The sequence below is a fragment of the Bufo gargarizans genome, chromosome 1 (genome assembly GCF_014858855.1).
Source record: "Bufo gargarizans isolate SCDJY-AF-19 chromosome 1, ASM1485885v1, whole genome shotgun sequence".
Classification (NCBI taxonomy): domain Eukaryota; kingdom Metazoa; phylum Chordata; class Amphibia; order Anura; family Bufonidae; genus Bufo; species Bufo gargarizans.
In genome coordinates this window covers 597,105,639-597,123,899 of record NC_058080.1, presented here as the reverse complement: position 1 = coordinate 597,123,899, position 18,261 = coordinate 597,105,639, and the positions used below count along the sequence as shown (strand labels likewise).

The 18,261-nt window shown below is 43.0% G+C and overlaps 1 protein-coding gene across 1 annotated transcript in view; it reads right to left on the bottom strand.

Moving 5' to 3' along the window:
• FBN2 (fibrillin 2) overlaps positions 1–18,261 on the bottom strand; it is a 340,887-nt gene that overhangs the window by 111,014 nt on the left and 211,612 nt on the right. The window contains exons 17-21 of the mRNA XM_044275860.1: positions 15,910–15,963; positions 13,334–13,459; positions 5,193–5,318; positions 2,917–3,036; positions 139–276 (exon numbers count right to left, since the gene is read on the bottom strand). Coding sequence (XP_044131795.1) covers positions 139–276; positions 2,917–3,036; positions 5,193–5,318; positions 13,334–13,459; positions 15,910–15,963 — 564 coding nt within the window. The remainder of the gene's footprint in view (positions 1–138; positions 277–2,916; positions 3,037–5,192; positions 5,319–13,333; positions 13,460–15,909; positions 15,964–18,261) is intronic.

Below are 18,261 nucleotides of genomic sequence, written 5' to 3'. Positions count from 1 at the left end.
CCTACACTACAAAAATGAGTCCCTTTTCTTGCTTTATATGTGCATTTTTATGTTAATAGTCTTAATCAATAATGTGATCCAGATTTAAGATATATATAGCTATAAACTAGAAAATACATACAAATATCCATAACATACCAAATTCACATTTTTCACAAGGACTTCCCCATGCAGCGCCCAGTGTTGCACAGCATTCTGACTTAAGAGTGGCTCCATTTATGTTGACCTCACAGCGATTATCTTGTACATTGAGCCAGCATGTTCCTTTCAAGCTGTCTGTAACAAATAAGATGTCGTTTTGTATTAGTTAAACTTTGCTATAAGATTCTGGAAATACCTTAGGCACTGGTGGACTGAAGAGCATAGATGAAATTGGTTATGGTGATCAATAAGCCAAACTGTTGGCTGGTGTCAAAATCACTATCGCAATTTAGATGTATCTTATCCAGAAAGATTATTGCTTTTGGGCTAAATATGTTAATAAATAATAAAAGTCAGATTGTGAGTAGAGACTAAGATCAAGGACAACATCAGTTTGTACGTTCTCCCCGTGTTTGTGGGGGTTTCCTTCGGGTGCTCCGGTTTCCTTCCACACTCCAAAGACATACTGATCGGGAACTTAGATTGTGAGCCCCACTGGAGACAGCAAGTGATGGCAATGTTTGTAAAGAGCTGCCGAATATGTCAACGCTATATAATTGTGTAACATAAATAAATCAAGAGATTTGTCCATTGGTTGAGACTAGTTTCACACTAGCATTTACCGTCTCCGGCAGGCTGTTCCCGCAGGGAGCAGCCTGCTTGAGATGTCTGGATCCAGATACTGCCTGACACCCGTGGGCCCCATTGACTAAAATGAGGATCGGCAGAGACCGGCAGTCAATGGGGCCAGACAGCAATGCAGTAGCTTCAAGTAATGCCAGATCCAGACATCTCTGGCAGGCTGCTCCCTGCCGGAACAGCCTGCCAGATATGGTAAACGCTAGTGTGAAACTAGTCTAAGGCAGTGGTCTAAAACCTGGCGATCTCAAGCTTTTGGGAAACTACAACTCCCAGGTGGGAGAGCCACATGTGGAGTAGGTACAGTGTAAGGCTTCTTGCCTAAACTGTCCATTAATCTGACTTTAAAGGGTTTGTGTCACTTCAGCAAATAGCATTTTTTATGTAGAGGAAGTTAATACAAGGCACTTCCTAATGTATCGTGATTGTCCATATTGTCTCCTTTGCCTAATTCATTTTTCTATCACATTAAACATCTCTCGTTTTCAGGGGTTACAACCACTGCTGCAGTGTAGCTATGAGGTGGCTGGGATGGGAGCTGTTGTGCATGCGTGCCTATACACACTTCCACGGTCCCAGCCACCAGAGAGTTGCACGCACGACCACCGCTGCTGGATTGCAGGGTGGTCATATCCTCTAGAAACGAGCAGTGTATAATGTGAATACAGCCAGCAAAGGAGGCAATATGGATAATTAGTAAGTGGCTTGTATAAACTTTCTCTACATGATCAATGTCATTTGCTGAAGTGAGACAACCTAAATATCTTCAAAATAAAAGTTTTTTCCTTAAATTATACTATTAGAGAAGGACCGGTGCCCGTGGCGACAAACAGTTTCTAGCAGGAAAAATCAACATTGCTGGTGTGATTGTTGGCCACAAAGATTTGGTTGCACAACATACAGTACAAATGTTTGGATGAAAAAACAGACAATGTGGGAGTTAAAAGACAGAAATGAGTAGATACTTTGGAAGGAGAAAACACACAGGATTATTTTCAAAGTGTATAGAGCACAACTACAAACTAACCACTATTTTAGGAATATGCCAACCATAATTTCAAATCAGAGCCAAACGTTCATTATTGTGGCATTAGGTTTTTCCCATTGCCTTTCAGTAAATAACAAATTTAAAGTGATGCAATGTGTTTTGATGCCATAATGTGCCAATCTGGGAGAATTGAGGCTCTCAGTTGGGGCACTGTGGGGTATTTTGGCTAGCTCTGGGGGTACATTATAACTGGAACTATTTCGAGTCAAACTGTGTTTGAGTCTGTGTGAGCGGGTGGGGGATTGGTGGGCACACAATATATTAAAGTAAACTGGGTGGCACTCTATTTTGGCAGACTTTTGCTAGCACACTAGTAGACTTTTGCTAGCACACCACGACTGTGCAGACCCTCATTTTGAAGAAGAAACAGTTCATGTTATACTACTGACAAAACACCTGCCTCTTCTTAAAATTCTATACGGTGTGCACATCAGAAAAGTAGAGGACATATATTGTAACAGATACGTGATTGACCTTTTTCCAACGCTTACACATTTCAATGAAAACAAATAAGGTGTTTTAACCACTGTAAACCTGTATTGTGATAATACGCATCTTATGGACTTCCAATATAAATCATTCTGATTTTGGCAACAGACATTCAGTGTTAAAGGGGGTTTCCTGGAATAGAATATTTATGACCTATCCTCAGAATCATCAATATCAAATCGGTTGGGGGTCTGACCTGTAGCACCCCTAACAATCAGGTGGATGAAGAGGCTGCAGTGATCCGATGAGCATCTCAGTCACATTCATTGGTCACATAGCCTGAGTTCAACTCAGTCCCATTCAACTGAATGGCTCTGGGTTGCAATACACTGTATGGTGCTTTGCTTGGCTCACCTGAGCAACTTCTTCAAACAGCTGATTGGCAGGGATGCTCGGTGTCAGGCCTCCACTGTTCAGATATAGATCACCTGTCCTGAAGATAAGTCATCAACATTCTACTCTACTCCCAGAAAATCCCCTTAAGTATAACATGGTTTACACTACTATCATTTTCATATTTATGTTGTATCGTCTCTTAAGTGCAGCTGTAACATAAAAAAGCCAAAAATATTCACTTAATATACAGTAGGATGACCTACCTATGCAGATGAGGCCAGTGGAATCCAGCTTACTTCCAGGAGAACAGTCACAGTGAAATGAGCCAAGAATATTTCTACATGCCCCATTAACACATGGAATCTTTTCACATTCATTAATGTCTGGAAGCATACAAAATACTTTTGGTTAGATTAGGATTATGTAAGAAAGTAAATGGAAATGTCAATATATTTCCGCTCTGTTTTAGGTATAATACAAATCTTACTATAATAAGTTTGAGTATAGTCTTATATGACTTGGCAGCAATATGTATGTTTCCATAATCTTAACTAATTGTTTCCTGTTCAGAATTTACATTCAATAGAGCAGCAAGTTTTGCATTCTAATAGATGCCTGTTTTTTATTCCTGGTGGGTCAAGGATTGCATCATCTTAAAGGAACGCTCTGGTGAGTGACATACATGGAAAAGGGGTCCCATAGTAAAGATTTATTTGGGCCTCTCGTTAATGCTAGGATTTGCTTCTAAGACAGAAAGACCTGGTGTTTATTCCCCCCCCCCCAATTCCTTTCAATGACCCTTAGGCCAATTCCCTATCTCCTAGTTTGCTTGCAATGGAGTTTCTTAGAGGAACGTTTACCTCTACCCAAAAGCAAAAGGTATAGAACTAAAATGCATTGGCCCCATAGCTGTGACATGGGCTTCTCTAGAGTACATGCACACAGATTACACAAGGATTCTCACTTTGGTGGTATTTAAATCTATGTGTCCCCATCATTGCCTGAACTAGGTACAACACAGTGTGCCCGTTATCCATGATGTGTTCCTTTAAATACAGATCTAGATAGATTAGCAAAACCAAGCTATTGCATGGTATTCACTGTGACCACTGTGGTTTTCCAATTACACTAATGTAAGTCAGAGGTCAACAATGGTCTTCTAAGAATCAGCGTAATATGAGAATAATGAACTCTGTATCTCTTTTTTCCCACAGAATGTGTAACCATATATTCCTCACTGACTTCTTTGCTTATTTGTAAAACTTTAAAAATAAAGGTGTCGCCCAGGATTAGAAAAAAGGGTCTGCTTCTAATTCCATAAGCAGCATAAAACATTAAAGGGTCACAGAGTTTTTAATAATATGGACATATCAAAAGTGTTGACGGGTGGAGGCCTGAGCTATGAGACCCCCACCGTTTGCTAGTATGAGAGGAGAGAAGCTCTTGCTTAGCGTGCTGTCTCTCCTCACTACACTAGATGAGAGTGAGATGGGCCCATAGTCTTCCTTTTCTGCAGCAAGGAGAGAGAGAGAGCAATATGTGAGTGCATCTCTCTCCTTGTTCTAGAGATCGGTGGGGGGAGCCTCAGCACTTAGACCCCTGACGATCAAAACTTTTTAGATGTCTGTAAGCTTTCTGAAATCTCAGTGACCCTTTAAAGGGGTTGTCCAAACTTAGGAAAGAGAGGGGCTCAGGCAGGGATGGTGTATAATAATAAAATAAGCAATTGCAGGGATGCTGTAACGGGGTGCCGAAGGCGCACTCAGTATCCCATCAGCCGCAGACCTGCTGCTTAGCTTCAGGAGCCAGGATCTGTGTTTGACCTCATTCCCAGGGCGGCTTTGTTAGCTAGGAGGCTCCCTGCTCCTAGGTCTACCTTGAGCGCTGAGCTGATCACTCGGTGCTCGACTGGTCGGTCTGTCGGTCATGTGACACTGGCCACATCACATGACCCTCACTCCCCACTATAAATACAGGCAGCCTGCTGGCCACAGGTTGCCTGTTAATTTAGGTTCCTGGTGTTTGTTGGATAATGATCCTGTTCCCTGACGATCCTTTGCCTGCTCCTCCTGTACTGCGCATCCCTCCTGGTATTTTGACCTCAGCTTCCACCTGACTATTCTTTGAGGACTCCTTTGGAACTTCTCGACTCTCCTGGTATTTATGACCCCAGCTTCTGCTTACCATTCTATGCTTATTCAGCTGTACTGCGTTGTCCTCTTGGTTTTGACCCAGTCCGTTCACTATCCGTTATTTGTCTTGTCTGTCCTTCCCGCACGTATCCTAAGTTAGGGACTGCCGTCCAGTTGTCCCCTGTCATCAGGACTCATGAGGCAAGTAGACAGGGCCAGGGGTGAGGGTGGAGCGCAGTGGTCACTATCCTCCCCCCTGTGTGTGTGTGTGTGTGTGTACGTGACCGTTACAGATGCATGACAAGGATAAAAGCAGATGCAAATATGGAATTGATGCAAACATGCATCTATGTCTGTATTTCATAGGCAGAGCAATCTACAGTGATTATCTGTAAACAAATAATTACCTTCACAAGTATCAGTATCAGACCTGAATAAATACCCCTTGGGACATGAGCAGGTGTAACTTCCTGGTGTATTTCGGCAGAGACCATTGTCACACAGCAGTCTATTCACTAAGCATTCATCAATGTCTGGAAAACAAAACACTCTGTTTTTAGACATCACAGCAATACCATTTCATGCTAGGGAAATTTACAGAATAGGTAGTACTAGGCTAATCCTTGTGTCTCTGAAAGGGGTTCCCAAGTGTAGCCAGATTAGGTGTCAGCTCCTCTAACTTCTTGGCTATTGCAAGGTAAATGCCTTCCTTTCTCGCTCAAAGAGGGCATCGCAAGTGATGAACTACCTTCTACACCAAGCATCCTCAAACTGCGGCCCTCTAGCTGTTGTAAAACTACAACTCCCACAATGCCCTGATGTAGGCTGATACCTGCAGGCTGTTCGGGCATGCTGAGAGTTGTAGTTTTGCAACAGCTGGAGGGCCACAGTGGGCATTTACATCCTTGCAGTTGGACCGATCAGAAAATAATTGCAAATGTTAGTAATATGCCATCATTTGCCAAGATGGAAATGCAATCATAATAAACTCATAAATAAATGTATCAAGAAATGATTCACACACAATTGGAAATTTACAACAGAGTCTCAAAAAAGCTCTGCAAAACCTGAACAGATATAAAGAAATGTCTGGAGAACATATGTTTGCTTGCATTACCACACGCAATGTTTGGAATTAACAGAAACCACAATTAATGATCTTTCCTTTTATTTACCTCAAAAAGCTCATTCGGGACAAAAGGCCATAAAATGATTTGTCAACAACATAAACTTAGGTGTCAGGTTGCATTATCTGCATTATCTATTCCTTTGCATGCAGTTTTTTTTATTGCATACTGTGTCTGTACGATATAACTCAACCTGAAGAAGATATATTTTTACATTCACATAAAGGTTTTACACTAACAATAATTAATAGATAACTCTAAATGAATGAAAAAACACAGCTTTGCTAAAACTCTCTGTCCAAATAGTTCACATAGTCTTGGTCCTCCATCGTTACACTTGAATGTAATACAGTCCTGATCAAAAGTTTAAGACCACTTGAAAAATGGCAAAAAATCATATTTAGCATGGCTGGATCTTAACAAGGTTCCAAGTAGAGATTCAACATGCAACAAGAAGAAATGGGAGTGAGACAATAAATTTTTTGAGCATTCAATTTAATGAAAACAACGAATAAACTGAAACAGGCTGTTTTTCAGCTGATCAAAAGTTTAGGACCACACCTCCCAAAAAAACTAAACCCCCCCAAAACAGAAATCCAAACATGAAATCAGTATTGAGTAGCTCCGCCGTTATTGTTTATCACTTCAAAAATTCTCGGCATGCTTGATGCAAGCGTTTCCATGAGGTGAGTGGGAACATTTCTCCAAGTAGTGAAGACGGCCGCATGAAGGCCATCTACTGTCTGGAACTGTTGTCCATTTTTGTAAACTTCCCTTGCCATCCATCCCCAAAGGTTCTCATTTGGATTTAGATCAGGGGAACATGCAGGGTGGGCCAAAAGAGTGATGTTATTCTCCTGAGAGAAGTCCCTTGTCCTGTGGGCATTGTGTACTGTAGCGTTGTCCTGTTGAAAAACCCAGTCGTTACCACACAGTCAGTCATGAGGAATGCTCTCTGCAACATCTGGACATAGCCAGCAGCAGTTTGACTCTCCTACACTTCCTGAAGCTCCATTGTTCCACTGAAGTAAAAAGCACCCCAGACCATTATGGCGCCGGCTTCACTGTGGCACGTAGAAAACATCTCAGGTGGTATCTGCTCGTCATGCCAGTAACGTTGGAAACCATCAGGACCATTAAGGTAAAATAAATTCTCATCAGAGAATAAAATTTTCTTCCACCTTTAAATGTCCCATGTTTGGTGCTCTCTTGCAAAGTCCAAATGAGCAGTTCTGTGGCGTTCAAGGAGACGAGGTCTTTGAAGACGTTTTTTGTTTTTGAAGCCCTTCAGTCTCAGATGCCATCTGATGGTTATGGGGCTGCAGTCAGCACCAGTAAGGGCCTTAATTTGGGTCGAGGATCGTCCAGTGTCTTGATGGACAGCCAATTGGATCCTCCAGCTCAGTGCTGATGAAATTTTTTTGGGTCTTCCACTTGACTTTTTGGTTCCATAACCCTCAGGATCATTTAAGAAATTCCAAATGACTGTCTTACTGCGTCCCACCTCAGGAGCGATGGCGCGCTGTGAGAGACCCTGCTTATGCAGTTCAACAACCCGACCACGTTCAAAAAGGGAGAGTTTTTGTGCCTTTGCCATCACAACGTGTGACTACCTGACAGAAAATGACAATGAATTCACATCTTTGCACAGATTTTGCCTTTTAAAGGCATGTGGTCCTAAAATTTGGATCAGCTGAAAAACAGCCTGTTTCAGTTTAATTGTTATTTTCAATTAATTGAATGCTCAAAAAAATTTTTGTCTCGCTCTCATTTCTTCTTGTTGCATGTTGAAGCTCTACTTGGAACCTTGTTAAGATCCAACAATGTAAAATATGATTTTTTTGCCATTTTTCAAGAGGTCTTAAACTTTTGAGCAGGACTGTATGACCCTTTGAAAATCCTGTAAGTTACAGGACTAATCTATGCAGCTGAACATCTGGTCGGGACATCGGAGGAAGAGCAAACAGCCAATTATGTAACCCCAGCCAGAATCAAGGAGTTGGTGGAGCAATGGAAGGGTAAGTACTGTTGTAAGTGTATTCTCTCTACAGGTTAGCTGAAAGAGGCATTTTAGGTACAACCCCTTTAATTATCAATATCTCTTTTACCAGGGAGGTTATTGAAAGGCTATTTCATCTATTTGCAAATATTTTTTTCTGCAGCTTAATATTAGTAGATGTTGAAGTTATAATATCCATTCATTACAAGTTTGTACTATTTTTCTATGTTTCTACATACACAGGCAGTGTTTGTTACTAAATCAAACTGTCTCAGGGCTTAGTTTTCTAATAGCAATTGACTAATAAATAGTCAAAATCTGTCTATAGGGAACAAAGGACAGAATCATTTTAGGATGTAATATTCATGGAGTTATAGTAGGACAAGTGCAGTGCTAAAGGGGTTTCAGATGTGCTTTATGGTGTCTGAATTTTCCGGTGTAATAGGCAATTAACAGGCCATAGAAACCTAGATGGGGCTGTTACCACACTCCCTTTAGGGAGGAGGAATTAGAGTAGGAGAGTCCATGTCTAGACAGTGAAGTAAGCAGATGCAGTGAGACAGCTGCGGGATCAAACCAGCCAGTGAATAGCAAAGGTGAAGAAAAAGACAAAAGGGAAGTTTACACAGCATACCAGTGTCAAGAGGAAGTGTGTGTAGAAGCTCTGTGGAGGTAATATTTCAAAAGAGAAGCTTGTGGACTCCACAGTGAATTTGTTCAGAAGATTTAAGTATTATGGTACCTGAACATACTTTGCAATCACACTGTGGAAGTTGCTAAAGATTCATATCCCACTGAGGACATTGTGGAATAATGTTGTCACGGCTGGAAATGGGGGAAACCCCCAGCCGTGCGGTACCCGAAGATGTTTGGTCGCTGCAAGGCCAGGACCACAGCATTAGGGAGCAGGTCACCTCCTATTGCGTCCCTAACGCTGACCCTGTCTCCTGTCAGTATGAGCCGACCTTGATGGTAGGAGGGCTCATACGCCGGAACCTAAAGTCCCTACAAGCCCTCAAGTCGGCCCTGACCTAGGTGACAGAGTAGGACAACCCACTCCTCCAAGACAGGGAGGAGCAGGAGACCCAGAATGGCCAAGCTGTAATTAAGGGGAATCCAATACAACTTATGGTAGTGGCAGGTACGTGGAAACTACAACCTCACCTACCTGCCACAGACACACAGCCTGGAACCCATGCAAAAGTGCTGTTTGTCCACAACTACAGAAATGACAACAGCACACACCATACATCACACGGGAAACCAGGAAACCATAAGGTGCAACAAACCAGCAACCACATACACATAAAACATAACATCAGACAAGGTAACAAAGTTTTATGACCAGAAGGGAGGCCCCCACTGGTAGATGGTAAAATACACAGGAGGCTGCTCCAGCTAGCAGGGCTGAAGCAACCTACTGAAGCCTGCAAGAGACTCAGGCTATATAGGCCAAAAGGCCACACCCACCGGTCAACCACACCCAGTGACATCACACACACTGGGAAGGAAGTTAACCCTTCCAGCACACAGAAGGGAAAACACACATATAAGGGGAAGACACCAACTTAAAGGGAAATAGCACACACACTCACTCACCTGTTACCGCTGGCAACGGCATGCGTGGCAACCGTGTCCTGAAGAACAACCAGCAGGCCGAGACCCTGCCACCACATGCACACAACACCAGACGTTGCCGCGGACAACCGCAGGTGAAGGGAGGTGTCCAAGTGCATACAACCAACACAACCTCGTGCACAACAAACAGACAAGGAAGTGCACATAAAACATGTTGCCAAGGGCAACCGCACGCATGCCTGTTAACCGCGGCAACCGCACCTGAGGCAAACCACCAAGTGCCCCCAGCTGCGGTTGACACAACACCAAAAACCGCGGGTAACTGCATGCGGCTCCCAAGGAGTCACGACCATGACCAAGGGTCGTGACAAATGTATTGTGAGTACCACAACCTGTGAAAAAGGTGCAGAACTTAGTCTGCTGTTGGGGGCTGCCCGATGATTGCATAGTGAAAGAGAAGTGTTGCACCTCCATTTCTGGATTCTTGTGTGTAAGTCAGCTAGAGAGGTGCAGTGTGACGAATATTTCTTCAGAGAAATAATTTTACCTGTTAATTATTATTGCAGCCACGAAACTGTGGGAACTGTGAAAATTATCCTTTGTGTAGAGAATGCCAAAAACTGTGACTACTGTACCTGAACTAGATTCTTCTTCCCCAAAGAACCTTTCTGCTGTTAAACTGGTGTAACTATTGCCTCCACTGGCACCTCATCGCTAGATGCCAAGGGACCCGGCCTTGCGCCTCACAATTCATCATCAAGGGCACCCCATACTATCATCAGGCAGGAGAAAACAAAAACCAGGGTGTTTCCTGAAGGGAAGAAAGATGTGCCCTTTCCATCACTGCACAGCCCAGGGGAGCATCAGAGTGGGTAACAACTACAACCACCATTCTTGCAACTCTCTTCTCCTCTCCCCTCTCCTGGGCTTGCTACACAACACAGGTAAGAAATAACCACTAAATTCTTGTTATTTTTATGCTGAAAGATGAATGAACAGCATCCTGGCCTCTGCTAAGGTTAAAGTTTATGTAAAAGTAGAAAGAAAAGTCTGCTCCTTTTATGAGAAAGTGTAACTAATGATTATTATACACAACAATTTCCTGTGGAGTCCAGGCCAAACTGCCCACTTTGGATTACGTCCAAAGTAAACAGATGTTCCATACACTAGTTCTTTGATTAAAGAAAAAACTCAATCACCCTCATGTAAAACCACATATCCTTATAGACAAATTTATTTTATTTGCAAGTGGTTTAGTCATAACCATGAATCACCTTTCCCCACCAGATTTCTATCCACTTATTTACAATCGTGTACATAACTATTAAAACCCTTCTACAAAGTCACATTTATTTCACTTATGGAATCTTGACATATTTGATGGACCTGATCTGTTTTCAAATGGATTGAAATAAATCCTGAGGGATCTCATTGATGATCATGAGTTTATCAGGTTTTTATTCTTGACACTGGAAACCAAAAGAATCCCAAAGGAAACAAGTCTTGTGGCAACGTGAATAGACCTTTAGAGAACGAGTTTTGTTAGAAACCAGTAGTAAAATTTTATGTATTCTGACAAAGTTTATTTGGACATTATATGTCCATTTCAAAATAGTCTGGTTCTTCTCAAAAGGAACATAAATAGGGATATTGGAGAAAGAATGACTTCCAAGACCTAATCGTATTAATATTAAAGTTGTGATTATGCTACCGTATGTGTCAGTGCAATCAAATATCAGGGTTCTATAGTCTTGTTTTAGAAGTGCCCCTATATAAGCTAACAATCAAGGGTATGTCACACAGACCATAGCGTTATGTAATGGTGTAGCCAAATGAAGCAATGATATGGTTGTAGACAAGTTATTCTTTTATTATTATGACTACTTCCCATTCTGTAGACTTATTCAGCATTATCGTCTCGACATAATGTGACCCCAAATCATAATCCACAGCAATACTTACGTCCTAACTTCCTTGACTAGCAGCTGTCATCTTATCCACTGATGTGGATAGTGATCTGAATTCACACAGCAGCTAGGCTTATCTATCCGTCTAGCCGCTACGCCGATGCCTCCGCCCTGTGCCAGTCATTGCACTGGTTGCACATGCATTAGAGGATTCAATTTAAAGTCCTCATTCTCACCTACAAAGCTCTTCACAGTGCTGTACCCCTACATCTCTTCCCGCATCTCTGTCTATCATCCTACCCGTGCTCTCTGTTCAGCCAATGACTTACGACTGACATCCACCATAACCGAACCTCTTAGGCCCCTTTCACACGGGCGAGTTTTCCGTGCGGGTGCGATGCGTGCGGTGAACGCATTGCACCCGCACTGAATCCTGACCCATTCATTTCTATGAGACTGTGCACACGAGCGGTGATTTTCACGCATCACTTGTGCGTTGCGTGAAAATCGCAGCATGCTCCTCTTTGTGCGTTTTTCACGTAACGCAGGCCCTATAGAAATGAATGGGGTTGCGTGAAAATCGCATGCATCCGCAAGCAAGTGCGGATGCGGTGCGATTTTCACGCATGGGTTCTAGGTGACAGTCTATTCACTGTATTATTTTCCCTTATAACATGGTTATAAGGGAAAATAATAGCATTCTGAATACAGAATGCTTTGTATAATAGTGCTGGAGGGGTTAAAAATAATAAAAAAGTTAACTCACCTTCTCCTCTTGTTAGCGCAGATGCCGGTCTGTTCTTTATCTGTGGGCTAAAGGACCTTTGATGACGTCAGATCACATGCTCCATCACCATGGTGATGGACCATGTGATTGGAGCATGTGATCTGACGTCACCTCAGGTCATTCAGTCCACAGCTAAAGAACAGAGTGGCATCTGCGCGAACAAGAGGAGAAGGTGAGTTAACTTTTTTATTATTTTTAACCCTTCCAGCACTATTATACAAAGCATTCTGTAGTCAGAATGCTATTATTTTCCCTTATAACCATGTTATAAGGGAAAATAATACAATCTTCAGAACATCAATCCCAAGCCCGAACTTCTGTGAAGAAGTTCGGGTCTGGGTACCAAACATGCGCGATTTTTCTCACGCAAGTGCAAAACGCATGACAATGTTTTGCACTCGCGCAGAAAAATCGCGCATTTTCCCGCAACGCACCCGCCTCTTATCCGGGCAAAAAACATGACGCCCGTGTGAAAGAGGCCTTACTCCTGTCTCCAAGACTCTCCCAAGCCATTTCTCTGGAATGCCCAACCCCAATCAATTAGGTTAATTAATAACATCCACAGTTTTAGACGCTCCCTAAAACACATCTTTTAGGTTAGCCTATTACATCCCCTAATCTAACTCTCCTCCATTCACCACCCCACCCCCTTCAGAATCATTCTCCTGAAACTGATCCATCATCAGATATCCACCACACCCCATGCACCCCATACACAAACCACTGCGGGCTGCGGTCAGGCAGCCGGATCTACGTGCCGCAGATGTGAAACTAGCCTAATGTGTACAGTCTTCAACTTCAAGCACTGATAAGGCTAGTTTTACATCTGTGGCACATAGATCCGGCCACCTGATCCGGCAGAAAGTGCCGGGTATCGTCCAGCTGACTCCGCATTTTTGCCAGAATGCGGCCGGATCTCCGCCAGACCCCATTACCAAACTATGTCATTACAGGGTTCTCCCTTCAGCCAGAAATATTTGGGTGGTTTAAGTTACAATATGATTTTTGAGAGTGTAGTATAGTAAGAATAGCCTGTGACAACAAGGGAGATGAAAAATGGTGTTACATGTCCATGGCTAGTGTCAGAAAAAAACAAAAAAACTATAACTGGCAAACATAGAAAATTAAAAAATGACTTGCATAAACTCACCAATACAAATTCTTCCTGAAGAATCAGATTCATAGCCACTATTACAATTACAGCGGAAGCCTCCTCGCAGGTTTTCACAAACTCCATTGGGACAGATGTCAGGATCAAGAGCACATTCATTGATGTCTGCAAGTTACAAAGCATTTGATAAGATCAAATAGAAGCTCCATAAAGTAATAGCGATATAAACCTATCTGATATCAAGCAATGTGATTTCCGTTTCAATAGGAGGGGTTATTAGAATGATGAGGCACAGAGATGCAGTAAGTATACATTATTTGGCATAGAAATTTCTCCAAACGTATCTTAAATTTAGCACTCATTGAGCCAAAATATGCAACCCCACAATCTACATTATAAGAGATAATGAAATTCTGAATGAACAGACTATACAGCATACATAAAAGAGTTGTCTCGCTTCAGCAAATGGCACTAATTATGTAGACAAAGTTAATACAAGCCACTCACTAATGTATTGTGATTGTCCATATTGCTTCCTGTGCTGGCTGGATTCATTTTTCCATCACATTATACACTTCTCATTTCCAGGGGGTTATGGCCGCTCTGCAATCAAGCGGCTGTGCTTGCTCACTATAGGAAAAAGTGCCAGCCTATGTGCGCTCGCACGGTCCAGGCCACCAGAGAGGGCGGCACTTTCCTATATAGTGTGCAAGCATGGCCACCAATGATGGATTGCAGGGTGGTCATAACCATGGAAATGAGCAGTGTATAATGTGATGGAAAAATGAACCAAACCAGCAAAGGAGGCAATATGGACAATCACAATACATTAGTAAGTGCCTTGTATTAACATTATATACATGATAAATGTCACTTGCTGAAGTGGGACAACCCCTTTAAAAAGGACCTTTCACTGTTCCTAACATGTCTGCTTTAGGCCTCTTTCACACTTGCGTTGTCCGGATCCGGTGTGTACTCGACTTGCCGGAATTACACGCCGGATCCGGAAAAACGCAAGTGTACTGAAAGCATTTGAAAACGGTTCAGTCTTCAAAATGCTTTCAGTGTTACTATGGCAGCCAGGACGCTATTAAAGTCCTGGTTGCCATAGTAGGAGCGGGGAGCGGGGGAGCAGTAGACTTACAGTCCGCGCGGCTCCCGGGGCGCTCCAGAATGACGTCAGAGCGCCCCATGCGCATGGATGACGTGCCATGCGATCACGTCATCCATGCGCCTGGGGCGCCCTGACGTCACTCTGGAGCGCCCCGGGAGCCGCACAGACGGTAAGTATACTGCTCTCCCGCTCCCCACTACACTTTACCATGGCTGCCAGGACTTTAGCGTCCCGGCAGCCATGGTAACCATTGAGAAAAAGCTAAACGTCGTATCCGGCAATGCGCCGAAACGATGTTTAGCTTAAGGCCGGATCCGGATCAATGCCTTTCAATGCGCATTAATTCCGGATCCGGCCTTGCAGCAAGTCTTCAGGATTTTTGGCCGAAGCAAAAAGCGCAGCATGCTGCGGTATTTTCTCCGGCCAAAAAACGTTCCGTTCCGGAACTGAAGACATCCTGATGCATCCTGAACGGATTTCTCTCCATTCAGAATGCATTAGGATAATCCTGATCAGGATTCTTCCGGCATAGAGCCCCGACGACGGAACTCTATGCCGGAAGACAAGAACGCAGGTGTGAAAGAGCCCTAAGTAACTACAGGACTTTTCACAGCTATTTTCATATAACGCTATGTTTTTTTCATGCATTAGTTCTGCGTTGCGTGAGAATCTCAGCATGTTCCATATTCAGCGTTTTTCATGCAGCCCTGGCCCCATAGTGAATGGGGTTCGGTGAAAAGAGCATTGCACCCGGATGTAATCCAGATGCAGTCCAGATTCAATGCGATTTTCACTGATGGTTGCTAGGAGATGTTGTTTGTAAACCTTCAAAACTGATTGCAGCCGCGCGGAAAAAACGAAAACATTGAACGCAATCACAGACAAAACTGACGGAACTTGCTTGCAAAATATTGCGAGCTTCACTGAACGCACCCTGAACACATCCTCACACAATCTGTATAGTTTGTGTGAAAGAGGCCTAAAGGAATGACACAACTGAAAAAAGAGGCTCCAGAATAGATATTTAATGCAGATTAAAATCATTTACTAAAACAGACATGCCAGGAGAGGTGGCAGGTCCTCTTTAAAGGCTTTGATCATGTTCAAATACCCCAGTAGATAATTCTGGGAGGGGTTCCCTTTCAGGAACCTTGTTTACTAGCCACAACAGTGAATGGCTAATACTGTGGTCTCTCACACTTGAGGGCCCAGCCTATCTGTGCACTACATGAACTGCTTATTCATTTCCACAGAAATTTTTTGGGGGATACTTTGCGGGTGCCTCACTGAAAGGAAAGATTATTAAGTTCCAGTTAATTTTGCTTTTGCAAAAAGAGCATAACAGCAAGGTACAACAGAAAGAAGAGGAGACTGTAGACCAAGTTCTACACATACTTGTGCATTCTGCATTGACTTAGTTAAAGTTTATTATTCCATTGTACTATTTTAGACAGTTTCTAAAAAGTAAATTTTATGCCCTGAAACTCTGTTTTAAAATTACCTCTTCCATCAACAGTAATTCCTATTCCTCCACTGCAGAGTCCATGAAATTCAGCTGTAATGAAATGATAATTTTATGAAATATTTAATGTTAATTATACATGTGCTTGAATTGCTGCAGTTATCCTTCACTTCTTGTATTTTAATAATGCATACAAATTTATTAGATCTTGCCATAAACCAAAGAAAACTGATAAATACATTATACATACAACAAATAAGTCTAGACAGAAAATAAGATGCAAGAATCTAAAAATGTATAAAAGGAACATAAATTACTGGCTGTCATTGCTTTTCGATTTTTATATTTTTGTCTCACTATTGTTATACAGTGAGGAACAGAGGTATTTGAACACCCTGCAATTTTGGAAGTTCTCCCACTTAGAAATCATGGAGGGGTCTGAAATTCACATTGCAGGTGCATTCCCACTCTGAGAGACAGAATAAATAAAAAAATCTGGAAATAACATGATTTTCAAAGAATGTATTTGTCTTGCACTGTTCAACATAAGTATTTGAACACCTGAGAAACAGCAAGAATTCTGGCTCTCAAAGACCTGTTACTGTGTCTTTAAAAAGTCCACCTCTACTCCACTCATTAATCTAACTTAGGCTACTTTCACACTTGCGCTTGATCGGATCCGTTCTGAACGGATCCGATCATATTAATGCAGACGGAGGCTCCGTTCAGTACGGATCCGTCTGCATTAATAACTTAGAAAAATTTCTAAGTGCGCAAGATGCCTGAGCGGATCCGTTCAGACCTTCAATGTAAAGTCAATGGGGGATGGATCCGCTTGAAGATTGAGCCATATGGTGTCATCTTCAAGCGGATCCTTTCCCATTGACTTACATTGTAAGTCTGAACGGATCCGCTCGCCTACGCACGGGCAGGCGGACAGCTGAACGCTGCAAGCAGCGTTCAGCTGTCCGCCTGGCCGTGCGGAGGCGAGCGGAGCGGAGGCTGAACGCCGCCAGACTGATGCAGTCTGAGCGGATCCGCTCCATTCAGACTGCATCAGGGCAGGACGGAGGCGTTCGGGTCCGCTCGTGAGCTCCTTCAAACGGACCGACGAACGCTAGTGTGAAAGTAGCCTTAATAGCACCTGTCTGAGCTCTTTAAAGACACCTGTCCACCCCACAGTCAGTCAGACGCCAACTACTACCATGGGCAAGACCAAAGAGCTATTCAAAAGACACCATAGACAAAATGGTGGACCTCCACAAGGCTGGAAAGGGCTATGGGGCAATTGCCAAGCAGCTTGGTGAAAATAGATCAACTGTTGGAGCAAATGTTAGAAAATGGAAGAGGCTAAAGATGACTGTCAGTCTCCCTCGGACTGGGGCTTCATGCAAGATCTCACCTCGTGGGGTATCACTGATGATAAGAAAGGTGAGGAATCAGCCCAGAACTACAAGGGAGGACCCAGTCAATGACATGAAGAGAGCTGGGACTACAGTTTCAAAGGTCACTGTCGGTAGAACACTACGGCGTCATGCATTGAACGGAAGGTTCCCCTGCTCAAGTCATCACATGTCCAGGCCCGTCAAAAGTTTGCCAATGACCATCTGGATGATCCAGAGAAAGCATGGGAGAAAGTCATGTGGTCAGATGAGACCAAAGTAGAACTTTTTGGTCTAAACTTCACTCGTCATGTTTGGAGGAAAAAGAAGGATGAGTTGCATCCCAAGAACACCATCCCTACTGTGAAGCTTGGGGGTGGTAACATCATGCTTTGGGGGTGCTTTTCTGCAATGGGAACAGGACGACTGCACTGTATTAAGGAGAGCATGAATGGGGCCATTTATTGTGAGATTTTGAGCAACAACCTCTTTCACTCAGTCAGAGCATTAAAGATGGGTCGTGGCTGGGTCTTCCAACATGACAACGACTCAAAGCACACAGCCAGGATAACCAAGGAGTGGCTCCATAAGAAGCATATCAAGGTTCTGGAGTGGCCTAGCCAGTCTCCAGACCTAAATACAATAGAACATCTTTGGAGGGAGCTGAAACTCTGTGTTGCTCAGCGACAGCCCAGAAACCTTTAATCTAGAGGAGATCTGTGTGGAGGAGTGGGCCAAAATCCCTGTTGCAGTGTGTGCAAACCTGGTCAAGAACTACAGGAAACGACCTCTGTAATTGCAAACAATGGCTTCTATACCAAATATTAACACTTATTTTCTCAGGTGTTCAAATACTTATGTTCATCAGTGCAAGACAAATAAATTCTTTAAAATCATACAATGTGATTTCCTGATTTTTTTTTATTTTATTCTGTCTCTCAGAGAGGGAATGCACCTACAATGTGAATTTCAGACCCCTCCATGATTTCTTAGTGGGGGAACTAGCAAA